The 17,254-nt window shown below is 41.8% G+C and overlaps 2 protein-coding genes across 5 annotated transcripts in view; both read left to right on the top strand.

Moving 5' to 3' along the window:
• LOC109874180 (ectonucleoside triphosphate diphosphohydrolase 2) overlaps positions 1-11,121 on the top strand; it is a 49,576-nt gene extending 38,455 nt beyond the window's left edge. For 3 of the 4 annotated variants that reach the window (XM_031809286.1, XM_031809285.1, XM_020465989.2), the window contains exons 2-9: positions 2,379-2,496; positions 4,047-4,197; positions 6,968-7,127; positions 7,537-7,764; positions 9,351-9,623; positions 9,835-9,954; positions 10,235-10,369; positions 10,597-11,121. In XM_031809286.1, the coding sequence (XP_031665146.1) occupies positions 2,379-2,496; positions 4,047-4,197; positions 6,968-7,127; positions 7,537-7,764; positions 9,351-9,623; positions 9,835-9,954; positions 10,235-10,369; positions 10,597-10,812 (1,401 nt within the window). In that variant the 3' untranslated portion in view covers positions 10,813-11,121. Of the gene's footprint in view, positions 1-1,357; positions 1,381-2,378; positions 2,497-4,046; positions 4,198-6,967; positions 7,128-7,536; positions 7,765-9,350; positions 9,624-9,834; positions 9,955-10,234; positions 10,370-10,596 lie in introns of those variants that run through there. The other variant, XM_031809287.1, reaches the window with a different exon arrangement.
• A 64-nt stretch (positions 11,122-11,185) lies between these two features.
• phpt1 (phosphohistidine phosphatase 1) lies at positions 11,186-17,239 on the top strand. The gene is made up of 3 exons (XM_020466024.2): positions 11,186-11,494; positions 16,423-16,550; positions 16,706-17,239. Exons 1-3 carry the CDS (start codon positions 11,329-11,331, stop codon positions 16,796-16,798), a joined length of 387 nt encoding a protein of 128 aa, XP_020321613.1. The 5' UTR covers positions 11,186-11,328; the 3' UTR covers positions 16,799-17,239.
• Positions 17,240-17,254: the final 15 nt, after the last annotated feature.

Here is a 17,254-nt window from a genome sequence, read left to right as displayed (position 1 = left end):
CATTAACAAGGACAACACACAGGTATTTTCATCATTGTATGATTTTTTTGTGTGCAAATGAACTCAAGCTTACAGACAATGTCAAATGTGATATAGCGAGTGAGTGACCTGGGTGCGCAATTACATAGGTATTTTCCCGAAACCGACAACACAAACAACTGGATTCGTTATGCCTTTAATGCCCTGCCTCCAGTCCACTTACCGATATCTGAACAAGAGACACTCATCGAAATTGCAACAAGCGGTTCTGTGAAAATTGAATTTAATCAGAAGCCACTGTCAGATTTCTGGATAGGGCTGCGCTCAGAGTATCCTGCCTTGGCAAATTGCACTGTTAAGACACTGATGCCCTTTGCAACCTTGTACCTATGTGAGAGTGGATTCTCAGCCCTCACGAGCATAAAAACTAAATACAGGCACAGACTGTGTGGGAAATTATTTAAGACTGAACTCTGCAATGTTGGGTTGTATTGGAGAGAGTCTATGTACATCCTTTCAAGCACACCCTTCTCATTAGCCTGTGGTGAGTTATTCACAATTGTTGATGAACAAATAAGGTTTTATATGTAAGATGGCTAAATAAAGAGCAAAATTATTGATTATTATTATTTGTGCCCTGGTCCTAAAAGAGCTCTTTGTCACTTCCCACGAGCCGGTTTGTGACAAAAACTCATTCTTATGTTTAATAAATGTATTGTATAGTGTGTGTGTGGCAGGCTTACAATGATGGCAACAAAAAACAACATTTGAGAATGTGCTGACCCTGGTGCTAGAGGGGGTACGCAGCTGGAGGTTGAATGTTTGAAGGGGTACACGATTGTAAAACGTTTGGGAACCACTGCCGTAGGCTATTCCCAAACACCCCCTTCCACCTGCCTTACCTTTGCTCTTGGGTCCTACACCCATAGTTACATTTTAATTGCTGTCTCTCTTTCTCTGACACTGCTGTTGAGACTTGTATAATTACCTGACTGTGTTTGGCATCTGACTGGTTTATGATATTTGTTTCGTGATGTATAACTATACTGAACAAAAATAGAAACGCAAATGCAATAAAAACGCAATTTCAACAAATTTACTGAGTTACAAGGAAAATCAGTCAATTTAAATAAATGAATGAATCTATGGATTTCACATGACGGCAGGAGCGCAGCCATGGGTGGGTCCACCCACTTGGGATCCAGGACCTGCCAATCAGAATTATTTTTTTATTACAGACAGAAACACTCCTCAGTTTCATCAGCTGTCCGTGTGGCTGGTCTCAGATGATCCCGCAGGTGAAGAAGTCCTGGGCTGGCGTGGTTACACGTTGACTGCAGGTTGTGAGACCAGTTGGAAGTACTGCCAAATTCTCTAAAATGATGTTGGAGGCGGCTTGTGGTAAAGAAATTAACATTAAATTTTCTGGCAACAGCTCTGGTGGTCATTCCTTGCAATCTGCATGCCAATTGCACACTCCCTCAACTTGAGACATCTGTGGCATTGTTTTGTGTGATAAAACTGCACATTTTAGAGTAGCCTTTTATTGTCCCCAGCACAAGGTGCACCTTTATAATGATCATGCCGTTTAATCAGCTTCTTGATTTGCCTCACCTGTCAGGTGGATGTATTATCTTGGCAAATGAGAAATGCTCTCTAACAGGGATGTAAACAAATTTGTGCTCATAAGAAATAAGCTTTTTGTGTGTACATTTCTGGGATTTCTTATTTCAGCTCATGAAACATGGGACTAACACTTTACATGTTGCATTTATATTTTTGTTCAGCATATTTTGGTCATAGTAAGTTCCACTGTAATAATGTCATCATTACAAAGTGGCCTCATGCAGGATGTTGGCCCAAGGGTTTTCATAGAAGACAGTATCTTAGAAAGTTAATGTGGCCTTACTCATTTGAATATTTACACACAATTTACCATGTTTAGAGTTTATGATTCATAGCATAATCAGGATTGGAGCGTACACACTCTAAACTGTTCCTTCATGATTTGCAATCACGGGTTGTTCTCAGACCAGACAGAGCCTCTTACTTCTCCTAATTAATTCCCTCATCCTCTTTCACATCCTCTACAACTTTCCATCTATCTTACCATGACGTAAACATGCAAGCAACATTCTTGCTGCCCAAAATGTATACACAATGTCATAAAAGCCAGAGGACAGGCCTTCAATCTAGTTAAATGTCTTCCAGATGTCTCTATCCATATTAAATGTCTTGGCATAGATGGATTTCAAACACCTGATCGTTTGTAACCTTTTATGGTTTGGAGTATACCCAATTAGGTTGTCTTTTCTTGGGGATTATTCTAAATCAGCTCTTTTTTCTCAAGATTTGTCTCTAATCTCCCTCTCTTCTCTTCTCTCCAACCCTCTCCCCAGTATGGGATAGTCCTGGACGCAGGCTCCTCTCACACAGCCATGTACATCTACAAGTGGCCGGCAGACAAGCAGAATGGCACGGGTGTGGTCACTCAGCACACTGAATGCCACCCCAAGGGTAAGACAGTATCCCAATGGAAGGATTCTTCCAGGTGGTTGTCTGCTATTTACCAAGTGTTTACATAGAAATTACTTGGTAGAATCGTAATTAAATTGTTATTACTCTTTTGTTCCTTAAAACAAGTAGTATTACCATGTGTTACCAGTCAGTAACCAATTATTTGAAGTACCAGAAAGTACAGATTTACATCCGAAATGTTTATCAAAAAGCAGGCAAATGGGGTGGCAGGTAGCCTAGGTGGTTATAGCATTGGACTTGTAACCGAAAGGTGGCTAGTTTGAATCCCCGAGCTGACAAGGTAAGAATCTGTCATTCTGCCCCTGAACAAGACAGTTAACCCACTGTTCCTAGGCCATCATTAAAAATAATAATTTGTTCTTAACTGACTTGCCTAGTTAAATAAAGGTAATAAAAATAAAAAATCTTTTTTTTAAACAATAATAATTGTAAAATACTGTATTACCCAAAACCTTAACCCCAAGAAGACTTTTTGGGCGCTCCAGTTGGCAAAGAACAGTCCCCATTGTGTGCTGTGTTCACGCCGTGTGGGTTACAGTATCTCATCACACAAGGCCATAGATAAAGAAGCAGAAAAACATAGATGCCTAGCAACGGTGGATCTGTCAATAGTTCCGCAGTGACTCAGTGCACTGTGTGGTTTTCCAGTCCTGTCATGCCTAGAAGAGTTACGTGTTTGTATAGATCACGGTAGTTAGCTGCTTTAATTCATGTGAAGTATTTGTAAGTACACCAGCTCTCCTAGAGTACATGTAAACAGCATATACATTTTAGTCATTTAGCAGAGGCTCTTATCCAGATTGTTAGGTCAGACAACTACATGTCATAGTCATAGTAAGCACAGTAAGTTATCAGAGAAGTCCGTGCAAGTAGGTTGCAGCTAGGGAGTTCTGTATAGCACTTTGTGACATCGGCTGATGTAAAAAGGGATTTATAAATACATTTGATTGATTGAAGCAGCAACATCAACTCCTCAACAGCTCCTCCCATCTGTCATCACTTGTACCGCTAGTGCCAGGAAACAATACATGCTTCACTTACTGTACTTTACTGTCTTTCAGCAACCGCATGGGTTAAGACCTTTAAATGAAATCTCGACTTCTTCTTCCTCCTCTCTACCTCACAGGGTATTAGAAACAAAGAGTTCAAGGGTGTTAGACTCAAGGTAGCACCTGGGCAGTTTGGTCTGTCTTGGAATTCGTCGGGCTCCAGCTAAGCTAGCTAACTGTATTGGAAAGTAGTTTGTGTGTGAGTTTTGTGTGTTGGAACAGAAGCATTCTAAGGGGTGAGACTACCCAACTTCTCCCTCACAATGTAATGTGTTGAGCAGAAAGCTCTGCCACCTGCTTCAATGCCCCACAGAATGCAGGGAATTCTCTTGATCTGGTCTGAGTTAGGGGAAGGCATGCATGACCTGATCCCTGGGTCACTGCCTGGGCTTAATCCTGCTCCATGAACCAGGGCATGGACACCCAGGTGAGGGGTGTTTGTTCTGCCATAAAGTATGTCTGGGTGTTCCCGCTATGCAGGTGGAGGAATCTCTAGCTATGCGGGACAGCAGCGAGAGGCAGGGAGAAGCCTCCAGTCTTGTCTGGACCAGGCCACGCGGGACATCCCCAGAGCCAGGCACCACCTCACACCTGTCTACCTCGGAGCCACCGCTGGCATGAGGCTGCTCAAGTGAGTTATAGTTTGTGTATGCATCTGTGTGTGTTTGAGTGTGAGTGCACAAGCATTTGTGTCTGTGTATCTTTGTGTGTGTGTACCTTTGTTTACATACAATCAGTGGGTAAGGATTTCACACTCCGAGGCAGACAGGCAAGAACACGCCCCCACCTTTCATCTGTCAAGCTCTAAGCAAACACTACCACACCTGTTTAAAACACAAGGGATGTCATATTCCTACATTCTGATCAAAGAAGCATACACAACAGTAGAGGCAGCTGAGGGGAGGACGGCTCATAATAATGTCCGGAATGGAGTGAATGGAATGGTATCATCCATTCCGTCATCCTCCCCTTCCTCCCCTCCACTGATACACACACATTATGTACACACAAAGTTACACTAAGACACCCATGTCCATGCAGATATGTACACATAGACATTTCTCATGCTCTTGCACACAATGGTTTTAAACACAAGCAAAGTTAACAGAATGTACATCAAAGAGACGGACGGACGGACGAAGTCAGAAGTTCACATACATACAGTTGAAGTCAGAAGTTTACATAGACCTTAGCCAAATACTTTAAACTCAGTTTTTCACAATTCCTGACATTTAATCCTAGTAACAATTCCCTGTCTTAGGTCTGTTAGGATCACCACTTTATTGTAAGAATGTGAAATGTCAGAATAACAGTAGAGAGAATTATTTATTTCAGCTTTTATTTCTTTCATCACATTCCCAATGGGTCAGAAGTTTACATACACTCAATTAGTATTTGGTAGCATTGCCAAACGTTTCAGGTAGCCTCCCACAAGCTTCCCACAATATTTTGGGTGAATTTTGGCCTATTCCTCCTGACAGAGCTGTTCTATAGGATTGAGGTCAGGGCTTTGTGATAGCCACTCCAATACCTTGACTTTGTTGTCTTTAAGCCATTTTGCCACAACTTTGGAAGTATGCTTGGGGTCATTGTCCATTTGGAAGACCAATTTGCCACCAAGCTTTAACTTCCTGACTGATGTCTTGAGATGTTGCTTCAATATATCCACATAATTTTCTTTCCTCATGATACCATCTATTTTGTGATGTACACCTCCTGCAGCAAAGCATCCCCACAACATGATGCTGCCACCCCCATGCTTCACGGTTAGGATGGTGTTCATCGACTTGCAAGCCTCCCCCTTTTTCCTCCAAACATAACGATGGTCATTATGGCCAAACAGTTCTATTTTTGTTTCTTCAGACCAGAGGACATTTCTCCATGTGCAGTTGCAAACCGTAGTCTGGCTTTTTTATGGCGGTTTTGGAGCATTGGCTTCTTCCTTGCTGAGTGGCCATTCAGGTTATGTCGATATAGGACTCGTTTTACTGTGGATATAGATACTTTTGTACCTGTTTCCTCCAGCATCTTCACAAGGTCCTTTGCTGTTGTTCTGGGATTGATTTGCACTTTTCGCACCAAAGTACATATATCTCTGTGAGACAGAACGCGTCTCCTTCCTGAGCGGTATGACGGCTGTGTGGTCCCATGGTGTTTATACTTGCGTACTATTGTTTGTAGAGATGAACGTGGTACCTTCAGGCATTTGGAAATTGCTCCCAAGGATGAACCAGACTTGTGGAGGTCTATAATGTTCATTCTGAGGTCTTGGCTGATTTCTTTAGATTTTCCCATGATTTTAAGCAAAGAGGCACTGAGTTTGAAGGTAGGCCTTGAAACACATCCACAGGTACACCTCCAATTGACTCAAATTATGTCAATTAGCCTATCAGAAGCTTCTAAAGCCATGACATCATTTTCTGGAATTTTCCAAGCTGTTTAAAGGCACAGTCAACTTCATGTATGTAAACTTCTGACCCAGTGGAATTGTGATACAGTGAATTATAAGTGAAATAATCTGTCTGTAAACAATTGTTGGAAAAATGACTTGTGTCATGCACAAAGTAGATGTCCTAACTGACTTATAAAACTATAGTTTGTTAACAAGAAATTTGTGGAGTGGTTGAAAAATAAGTTAACCTAAGTGTATGTAAACTTCTGACTTTAACTGTACCTAACGTTACTATAAAATACATTCACACACAAAGTTGCACAATAAGAGATTCTAACAAATCAAAATATGGAATTGTCGCCTTGTCTTTCTCTTTGTGTTATTGCAGGGTAAAATGTGAGTCAGGTTGGGGTTCTGAGATGAGTCAACAACAAGATTGAGAGATGTGCGTGTGTCTCGTTAATGGGTTATTGTCAGTGGTGGAAAAAGTACCCAACTGTCACACTTGAGTTAAAGTATAGACACCTTCATACAAAGTTACTGAAGTAAAAGTGAAAGTTACAGAGTAAAATATAGCATGATTAAAAGTCTAAAAGTATTTGGTTCTAAATATACTTAAGTATCAAAAGTTAAAGTATAAATCTTTTCAAATTTCTTATATTAAGCAAAGCAGACGGCAACATTTTTTAAATTTACGGCTAGCCAGGGGCACACTCCAACACTCAGACATCATTTTCAAACGATGCATTTGTGTTTGGTGAGTCCACCAGAGGCAGTAGGGATAACCACGTATTCCCTTGATAAGTGCATGAATTGGACCATTTTCCTGTCCTGCTAAGCATTTCAAATGTAACGAGTATTTTATTTCTACTTAAGTACTTTACGACACTGGTTATTGTTGTCAAGCTGAGTAATGTTGTTCAGTCAATACCCCCATGTTGATTCGTGCCTGTACCTTCTCTTTGCGCATCTAAAGTATCTGAAGTGGTACATTTCCCTTTCTCAACAGTATCTCCAGCCCTGTCCAGTCAGCTCAGGTCTTAAAAGAAGTGGGTCGAACAATCCAGTCCTATCCTTTTAACTACCAGGGGGCAGCCATCTTAAGTGGCCAGGAGGAGGGAGCGTACGGCTGGGTCACTGTCAACTATCTCTTGGAGAACTTCATCAAGGTACCATGGCTCATCTTTCACCATTCTATATTTATTTATGGTACCCCAAATAAGTGTTTATTTATACAGTTGTTTGTAAATAAAGATCCTGCATAAACATTGCTATGGTGATTCGAAATCGATCCCTGCCTTATGCTTTTCTTTCAATGCAACCATAAGCAGTTAAAAACTTAAGGACCCTGTGTTAGTTTCATTTCAAGCTTCTGTAGACATTCTTTGAAGATTGAAAGGAAATTGATTATAGCTACCAAATGACTGATTACCACTAAGGCTGATTCTTGTGTTAGGATTAATTGGTTGAGTAGATGGCTACCTGAGGACCTCTAGTGACCATTACAGCACAGCTGACTAGACAAGCTACCCACACACCTCTCATATTACTATGTTTGTCCCTATGTGCCCGCTGCAGTATGGCTTTGTGGGCCATTGGCTGAGCCCAGGCAGACAGACTGTGGGGGCGCTGGACTTTGGTGGGGCTTCCACCCAGATCACCTTTGTGACCAAGGACGAGGTGGAGGACAAGAGGGACAGGATGAATCTACGTTTGTATGGCTATGACTACTCCCTGTACACACACAGCTTCCTGTGCTACGGACGAGACCAGGTCTTCAAACGCCTACTGGCTCACTTGGTGACGGTAGGAAACACTCTGTTTGGCCACAACAACATCAGAACCCCCTAAAGGCTACTTACTGTAAGCTTCACTCCATTTCACAGCCTGTTCACCCTGCCATCATCCAGAAGGCGAGGTCAGTACAGGTGCATCAAAGTTGGAACCGAGAGAATGAAAAACAGCATCTATCTCAAGGCCATCAGACTGTTAGCCATCCCTAGCCGGCCTCCACCCATTACCCTGCCCTGAACTAAGTCACTAGCTGGCTACCACCTGGTTACTCATCCCTGCACCTTAGAGGCTGCTGCCCTGTGTACATAGACATGGAACAATGGTCACTTCAATAATGTTTACATACTGTTTTACCCATTTCATATGTATATACTGAAGGTCGGCCTTGAAACACATCCACAGGTACACCTCCAATTGACTCAAATGATGTCAATTAGCCTATTCGAAGCTTCTAAAGCCATGACATAATTTTCTGGAATTTCCCAAGCTGTTTAAAGGCACAGTCAACTTCGTGTATGTAAACTTCTGACCCACTGGAATTGTGATACATGAATACGTGAATTATAAGTGAAATTATCTAGAAGATTGAAATTCTGCTTGTTTTTAATGACCGCATGCTTCCAAAAAACGAGCAATCTCGCCCCAATGCTAGGATTCGCATTTTCATGGAATCCAATTGGCTGCAATAGCATGCTGACAAAAAACTAGCAGTATTTCAATATTCTCGATGTGTCAGATGGGATAATTAGGAGTACACTGCCATCTCCCACCCCTGGGTTGAGGTCCATTTTCTGTCCTGATTATGGCATAGTCGCATTCTGACTAGAGAGAGAAGGTAATGAAGGTCTAGACGGATTTTTAATATAGTCTATATATCAGATCAAGGAACCAAGCGACAACACTGCACCCATGTCTGCAAAAGGAATGATAAGGCGCTTTTCAGTTTTTAGGTTGTACAAAATTGCGCCGAATCCCGGACTGTATTACAGTGACGAAAAAGGACATTGCAGTACCGTGCAACTCTCTGTACCTTCCGTCTCCATAGTGTGTGTATTTACCTTTATGCACTCCAGCAAGGGCCCGGAGTCTTTCCCAGTCATGTCACGTTACAAGAAATCTAGACTTTGTTATAAATCATTGGAAACCCACCCACTAATATATCACCCCCAGATTGTTTCTATGTGTTGTATCTATAACAGATTAAGATAACCATGTGTATTTGAAAGTCATCCCAGGCATTAATTCCAACAATAGATCTTGGTCCTCAGTACCATAGTACTCCATTTATGACTGTAGCTTGGTCTCTACTTGTTATAGGAAAGTGTCAAGTTACTGTAATAAATTTCTCTCTCTCTCTCTCTCTCTCTCTCTCTCTCTCTCTCTCTCTCTCTCTCTCTCTCTGTCTCTGTCTGTCTCGCTCTCTCTCTCTCTGTCATCTCTCTCTCTGTGTGTGTGTCTCTCTCTCTCTCTCTCTGTCTCTCTCTCTCTCTCTCTCTGTCTCTGTCTCTCTGTCTGTCTCGCTCTCTCTGTCTCTCTCTGTCATCTCTGTGTGTGTGTCTCTCTTTCTGTCTCTATCTCTCTCTCTGTCTCTCTCTCAGGGTCAGGGTCACACAGGGAAAATGTCCCACCCGTGCTTCCCTGCAGGCTACAACGTCACCATGAAGATGGGGGCATTGTTTGACTCTCCCTGCACGGTGGGCCTGACACCCAACTCTGGCTACAATCCACAGGCAGCCCTATCTGTGGAGGGCAGTGGCGACTATGATCACTGCCTGGGCAACATGACTGAGATCTTCTCCTTCCACAGCTGCCCCTTCTCCCAGTGCTCCTTTGACAAGGTGTTCCAGCCCAATGTCAGTGGCAGCTTCATGGTGAGAGGCATTAGGAGGGGCCCCATACAGTGGTTGAATCAACCCTAACCCTATCCTCAACTACAACCCTAAACCTAGTTTCATGTCCACATCGTGGTTCAACCCTAACCATAAACCCAACCCTCAAAACACAAACCTAACCCTAACTACAGCTCTGACCCTAATCATAACTCATCCTTTTTTTCTCTCTTTCTCTCCATTTGTCCATTAGGCGTTCTCAGCCTTCTTCTACATTCACCAGTTCCTACAGACTACTACAGGAATCCTTGTTGCCACCCCTGCCCAACTGGAAGAGGCAGCCCGTGCTGTCTGTAACATGAGCATCAATGAGGTCAGCAGCCCTCTCTTTGTGTTTGTGTGTGTTTGTGTGTGTGTGTGTGTGTGTGTGTGTGTGTGTGTGTGTGTGTGTGTGTGTGTGTGTGTGTGTGTGTGTGTGTGTGTGTGTGTGTGTGTGTGTGTGTGTGTGTGTAAGAGAGTGAGAGAGAACATGTGTGTGAAGGGGAGAGAGCCTGCATGCATGTGAGAGACCCTGTCAGTGTTTGCATGTGTTTTCATGGATTTCTGGATGGATTTCATGGCTATGCAGTACACATTTTTGTATCCTGTTTCAGATGTTGGTGCTGGCCCCAGACCAGGAGCCTCGTCTGCAGGACTTCTGTGCTGCTTCTGTCTTCACCAAGGTGCTCTTCACGAGAGGCTATGGCTTTGACGAGATCTCATTCCCCCGCATTTCTTTCCAGAAAAAGGTACGCTTGCTTGATGTGAATATGATTTATTTCTCGATCTCCTTATTTTACTCCAGATACCAATATTATCATTGACATTACACAAAGTCTTGTTAGTGTTTGTAATTTACTTATTTTTAGGCTACAGCCTCTCCATTTCAGCTTTAACCCCTAGTGCACCAAGTGCCTATCAGAATGCTCTGAGTGTACCCAGGCTAACCTGAGGTGTTTGTTTGAAATGTCACTAGGCAGGGGATACCTCTGTGGGCTGGGCCCTGGGCTACATGCTCAGTTTGAGCAGTCTGCTACCGGGGGAGAGCATAGGCCTGAGGAAGGCTCTGAAACCTGGAGCCTGGGCGGCCCTGCTCTTCCTCTTCGCCCTACTCCTCACCACCGCCCTGATGTACGTCTCCCTGCAAGCCTGCCGCGGGAAGAAGAAAGGAAGCAGTGACATTGCCAGCTAATCATCATAAGGGAATCCCTTATTCTGGTGTTACTATCCTGGAGTGTGTAGATATAATGTTGGATAAAGTATTAATTATATTGTCTCTCTTTACACAGAGATAAAAAGTGAGTACTCCCAGGCTGTCAATACATTTTAAATATCCTCGCTTTAACAAATAGGGGGTTTTCTGTACAGCACGCAATGTAGGCTATAATTAATGTTCAACATCACTCTCACAACACATTTACCCAACATTTAAGTGCCATTTGTTTGTGATTTATATTCATTTTGTATTTTGATAACAAAAAATAAACTGTTTTGTTTTGTACATGAGTGGTGTTTGTATATTGACTACAACTGACTAAAACTACAAGTACCATAATAGCATCTTTCTGTATTTCCGGAAGTGTGCTTCTGGTCTTTCTTTCCACATTGATCATCGCAGGAAGAATTGTCTACTATTTCAAATTCAATCATTATCAGCTGTGCGAACTAGCTAAGTACGTTGCATTTCGTGGAAGTATTTTAAGGAAAAATGTGTACTCAAACGAAGGCTGCTTCCCTAATGGCGAACATTCCAGAGGCAGAAATCGACCCGACGGGTGTGTTCAAATACGTTCTCATTCGAGTACACAGTAAAGAAGACGGCGACGATTCGAGCGTAGATATTGTACGTGGATATGCCTGGGCCGAATATCATGGTAAGAGGACCATGAATGAGGATGCTTTTTGTCTTTCAGTTTTAGTATAATTCATGTATATGTCACTGATCTACTAGCTACAGACTAAGACTCGTACTGTGCCGACAGTGACGCTTGCGAGCCAGTAGGTGGGGCGTATGTCACTGAAAATGTCAGAGAGGTCAGACAGTCCAGCCCTACCTTGCTATATTGTTGTCTTAGGTCTCTCTTCATGTAGTGGTGTTTTGTCGTATGTGTGTGTGTGTGTGTGTACAGTTTAAGTCGGAAGTTTCCCTAGACTTCAGTTGGAGTCATTAAAACTCGTTTTTCAACCACTCCACAAATTTCTTGTTAATTAACAAACTATGATTTTGGTAAGTCGGTTAGGACATCTACTTCGTGCATGACACAAGTCATTTTTCCAACAATTGTTTACAGACAGATTATTTTACTAATAATTCACTGTATCACAATTCCACTGGGTCAGAAGTTTACATACACTAAATTGACTGCCAAAAACAGTTTGGAAAATTCCAGAAAATTATGTCATGTCAATTATCATATCAGAAGCTTCTAAAAGCCATCATTTGAGTCAATTGGAGGTGTGAATGTACTTCAAGGCCTACCTTAAAACTCAGTGCCTCTTTGCTTGACATCATGGGAAAATCAAAGAAATCAGCCAAGAAAAAGAGTTGTAGACCTCCACAAGTCTGGTTCATCTTTGGTCAGCAATTTCCAAACACCTGAAGGTACCACGTTCATCTATACAAACAATAGTACGCAAGTATAAACACCATGGGACCATGCAGCCGTCATACCGCTCAGAAAGAAGACTTGTTCTGTCTCCTAGAGATTAATGTACTTTGGTGCGAAAAGTGCAAATCAATCCCAGAACAACAGCAAAGGACCTTGTGATAATGCTGGAAGAGACCGGTACAAAAGTATCTATCCACAGTAAAACGAGTCCTATATCGACATAACCTGAAAGGCCACTCAGCAAGGAAGAAGCCACTGCTCCAAAACCGCCATAAAAAATCCAGACTACGGTTTGCAACTGCACATGGGGACAAAGATTGAACTTTTTGGAGAAATGTTCTCTGGCCAGATGAAACAATAATAGAACTGTTTGGCCATAATGACCATCGTTATGTTTGGAGGAAAAAGGGGGAGGCTTGCAAGTCAAAGAACACCATCCTAACCGTGAAGCATGGGAGTGGCAGCATCATGTTGTGGGAATGCTTTGCTACAGGAGGGACGGGTGCACTGCACAAAATAGATGGCTTCTAAAGGAAGGAAATGATGTGGATATATTGAAGCAACATTCCAAGACATCAGTCAGGAAGTTAAAGCTTGGTTGTAAATGGGTCTTTCAAATGGACAATGACCCCAAGCATACTTCCAAAGTTGTGGCAAAATGGCTTAAGGACAACAAAGTCAAGGTATTGGAGTGGCCATCACAAAGCACTAACCTCAATCCTATATAACATTTGTGGGCAGAACTGAAAAAGCGTGTGCAAGCAAGGAGGCCTACGAACCTGACTCAGTTACACCATCTCTGTCAGGAGGAATGGGTCAAAATTCACCCAACTTATTTTAGGAAGCTTGTGGAAGGCTACCTGAAACGTTTGACCCAAGTTAATCAATTTTAAAGGCAATGCTAACCAATACTAATTGAGTGTATGTAAACTTCTGACCCACTGGGATTGTGATGGCTGAAATAAATTATTCTCTCTGCTATTATTCTGACATTTCACATTCTTAAAATAAAGTGGTGATCCTAACTGACCTAAGACAGTTAGGAATTGTCAGGAATTGTGAATAACTGAGTTTAAATGTATTTGGCAAAGGTGTATGTAAGCTTCCGACTTCAACTGTGTGTGTAATGACAAAACACATCACGACGAGAGACAACACTACATAAAGAGAGACCTAAGGCAGCAACACATGACAACGCAGCATGGTAGCAACACAACATGGTACAAACATTATTGGGCACAGACAACAACAAAGGGAAGAAGGAAGAGACAACAATACAAAGGGAAGAAGGTAGAGACAACAACAAAGGGAAGAAGGTAGAGACAACAACAACAAAGGGAAGAAGGTAGAGACAACAATACAAAGGGAAGAAGGTAGAGACAACAACAAAGGGAAGAAGGTAGAGACAACAACAACAAAGGGAAGAAGGTAGAGACAACAATACAAAGGGAAGAAGGAAGAGACAACAATACAAAGGGAAGAAGGTAGAGACAACAATACAAAGGGAAGAAGGAAGAGACAACAATACATAGGGAAGAAGGAAGAGACAACAACAACAAAGGGAAGAAGGTAGAGACAATACAAAGGGAAGAAGGTAGAGACAACAATACAAAGGGAAGAAGGAAGAGACAACAATACAAAGGGAAGAAGGTAGAGACAACAATACAAAGGGAAGAAGGAAGAGACAACAATACAAAGGGAAGAAGGTAGAGACAACAATACAAAGGGAAGAAGGAAGAGACAACAATACAAAGGGAAGAAGGTAGAGACAACAATACAAAGGGAAGAAGGAAGAGACAACAATACAAAGGGAAGAAGGTAGAGACAACAATACAAAGGGAAGAAGGTAGAGACAACAATACAAAGGGAAGAAGGAAGAGACAACAATACAAAGGGAAGAAGGTAGAGACAACAATACAAAGGGAAGAAAGTAGAGACAACAACAACAAAGGGAAGAAGGTAGAGACAACAATACAAAGGGAAGAAGGTAGAGACGACAACAACAAAGGGAAGAAGGTAGAGACAACAATACAAAGGGAAGAAGGAAGAGACAACAATACAAAGGGAAGAAGGTAGAGACAACAATACAAAGGGAAGAAGGAAGAGACAACAATACAAAGGGAAGAAGGAAGAGACAACAATACAAAGGGAAGAAGGTAGAGACAACAACAACAAAGGGAAGAAGGTAGAGACAACAATACAAAGGGAAGAAGGAAGAGACAACAATACAAAGGGAAGAAGGTAGAGACAACAACAACAAAGGGAAGAAGGTAGAGACAACAATACAAAGGGAAGAAGGTAGAGACAACAACAACAAAGGGAAGAAGGTAGAGACAACAATACAAAGGGAAGAAGGAAGAGACAACAATACAAAGGGAAGAAGGTAGAGACAACAATACAAAGGGAAGAAGGAAGAGACAACAATACAAAGGGAAGAAGGAAGAGACAACAATACAAAGGGAAGAAGGAAGAGACAACAATACAAAGGGAAGAAGGAAGAGACAACAATACAAAGGGAAGAAGGTAGAGACAACAATACAAAGGGAAGAAGGTAGAGACAACAATACAAAGGGAAGAAGGAAGAGACAACAATACAAAGGGAAGAAGGTAGAGACAACAACAACAAAGGGAAGAAGGTAGAGACAACAATACAAAGGGAAGAAGGTAGAGACAACAATACAAAGGGAAGAAGGAAGAGACAACAACAAAGGGAAGAAGGAAGAGACAACAATACATAGGGAAGAAGGAAGAGACAACAATACAAAGGGAAGAAGGAAGAGACAACAATACAAAGGGAAGAAGGTAGAGACAACAACAACAAAGGGAAGAAGGTAGAGACAACAATACAAAGGGAAGAAGGAAGAGACAACAATACAAAGGGAAGAAGGTAGAGACAACAATACAAAGGGAAGAAGGAAGAGACAACAATACAAAGGGAAGAAGGAAGAGACAACAATACAAAGGGAAGAAGGAAGAGACAACAATACAAAGGGAAGAAGGTAGAGACAACAATACAAAGGGAAGAAGGTAGAGACAACAATACAAAGGGAAGAAGGAAGAGACAACAATACAAAGGGAAGAAGGAAGAGACAACAATACAAAGGGAAGAAGGAAGAGACAACAATACAAAGGGAAGAAGGTAGAGACAACAATACAAAGGGAAGAAGGTAGAGACAACAATACAAAGGGAAGAAGGAAGAGACAACAACAACAAAGGGAAGAAGGTAGAGACAACAATACAAAGGGAAGAAGGAAGAGACAACAATACAAAGGGAAGAAGGTAGAGACAACAATACAAAGGGAAGAAGGAAGAGACAACAATACAAAGGGAAGAAGGAAGAGACAACAATACAAAGGGAAGAAGGAAGAGACAACAATACAAAGGGAAGAAGGTAGAGACAACAATACAAAGGGAAGAAGGAAGAGACAACAATACAAAGGGAAGAAGGTAGAGACAACAACAACAAAGTGAAGAAGGTAGAGACAACAATACAAAGGGAAGAAGGTAGAGACAACAACAACAAAGGGAAGAAGGTAGAGACAACAATACAAAGGGAAGAAGGTAGAGACAACAATACAAAGGGAAGAAGGAAGAGACAACAACAACAAAGGGAAGAAGGTAGAGACAACAATACAAAGGGAAGAAGGAAGAGACAACAATACATAATTGCCTCCACTCTCCTGGGCAGTGGTGTAAAAATACTTTGAAGTACTACTTAGTTATTTTTGGTATCTGTACTATACTTTACAATTTTTATTTTTGAGTAATGAGACGTTTTTGCGCTTCCACAATAACGTAACTTCCAGTTGACTGGGGCAGCTCTGGCAGGGCAGAAATGTGACAACATTACTTGTTGGAAAGCTGGCATTCTATGACGGTGCCACATTGAATGTCACTGAGCTCTTCAATAAGGCCATTCTACTTCCAATGTTTTCCTCTGGAGTTTGCATGGCTCTGTGCTCAATTTTATACACCTGTCAGCAACGGGTGTGGCCGAAATAGCCAAATTCACTCATTTGAAGGGGTGTACTTTTGTAGATATAGTGTACATTCCTCATACAAAAAACAACAGACTTTCACTGGGTTATTCTGCACATCAGTGCTTTTGAAATATTGTGTATTTTGAGTATTTCAAAGAGATTGGTTCTGAAACCTTGAGTACATGAATGATTTTGTGTTTTTGTCCCTGCAGCGGATATCTATGACAAGGTAGCAGAGGAGCTTGAGAAAGGAGGGCACCTGGACTGTGAATGTATTGGAGGAGGAAGGATTAAGCACGACTGCCAGTCAAAGAAGATCCACGTCTATGGCTACTCCATGGTAAGAGAATGCAGAATAGCGTTGTTATTTCAGTGGAACTCGTACGTCTATTGATTTGGGTTTTCTGATATTGCATGGCTGATATTACATCTCTTGAGGTTCGTTATTTCCTAGCAGCCAAGTTATCATTTGAATTGCTTTCTTGTTCTTTGCAGGGCTTTGGCAAAGCAAATCACGCTGTTTCCACAGAGAAACTGAAGGTGCGCTATCCTAAATACGAGATCACCTGGGCTGATGAGGGATACTGACCTACACTGGACCCACCTCTGTGCTTGGACTTGGTTCGGGCCTAACTCCTTCCTGAGTGTGGACCAACAGAACACTGCAAAACCTCAGTGGCATCACAGTATGTGAGATCTGAAGACAAACCTGTCGGTACAAAGCTGGGACTAAGACTGACACATTACCTAGTTCATCGTTTCCCAAACTCAGTCCTAGGGACCCCAAGGGGTGCATATTAATTTTTGTTGCCTTACACACATTGTATTCAAATGATCAAACCATCATCAAGCTTTGTTTATTTGAAGGTAAAAAGTTTGGGAAATGCTGACCTAGTTGCTGACTAATATACCCAGAACAGTGCTTGATTTTGGTATTTTGTTTCAGTGAAACAATACATGGAAAACATTACTTAACAGGAATCTTTTCATGTTTAACCATAAAACTAATAAATGTTTACATCGATTTAATACATTGTAACGTAT

The sequence above is a fragment of the Oncorhynchus kisutch genome, linkage group LG29 (assembly GCF_002021735.2).
Source record: "Oncorhynchus kisutch isolate 150728-3 linkage group LG29, Okis_V2, whole genome shotgun sequence".
NCBI lineage: Eukaryota > Metazoa > Chordata > Actinopteri > Salmoniformes > Salmonidae > Oncorhynchus > Oncorhynchus kisutch.
This window is presented reverse-complemented; position numbering and strand designations above follow the sequence as displayed.

Bases quoted from the DNA above. Each gene is read 5' to 3' on its own strand.
- phpt1 (XM_020466024.2), top strand. From the start codon at position 11,329: ATGTGTACTCAAACGAAGGCTGCTTCCCTAATGGCGAACATTCCAGAG. The intron at 11,495-16,422 runs GTAAGAGGACCA...TTGTCCCTGCAG, and splicing joins TGCCTGGGCCGAATATCATG to CGGATATCTATGACAAGGTA. The intron at 16,551-16,705 runs GTAAGAGAATGC...TGTTCTTTGCAG, and splicing joins ACGTCTATGGCTACTCCATG to GGCTTTGGCAAAGCAAATCA.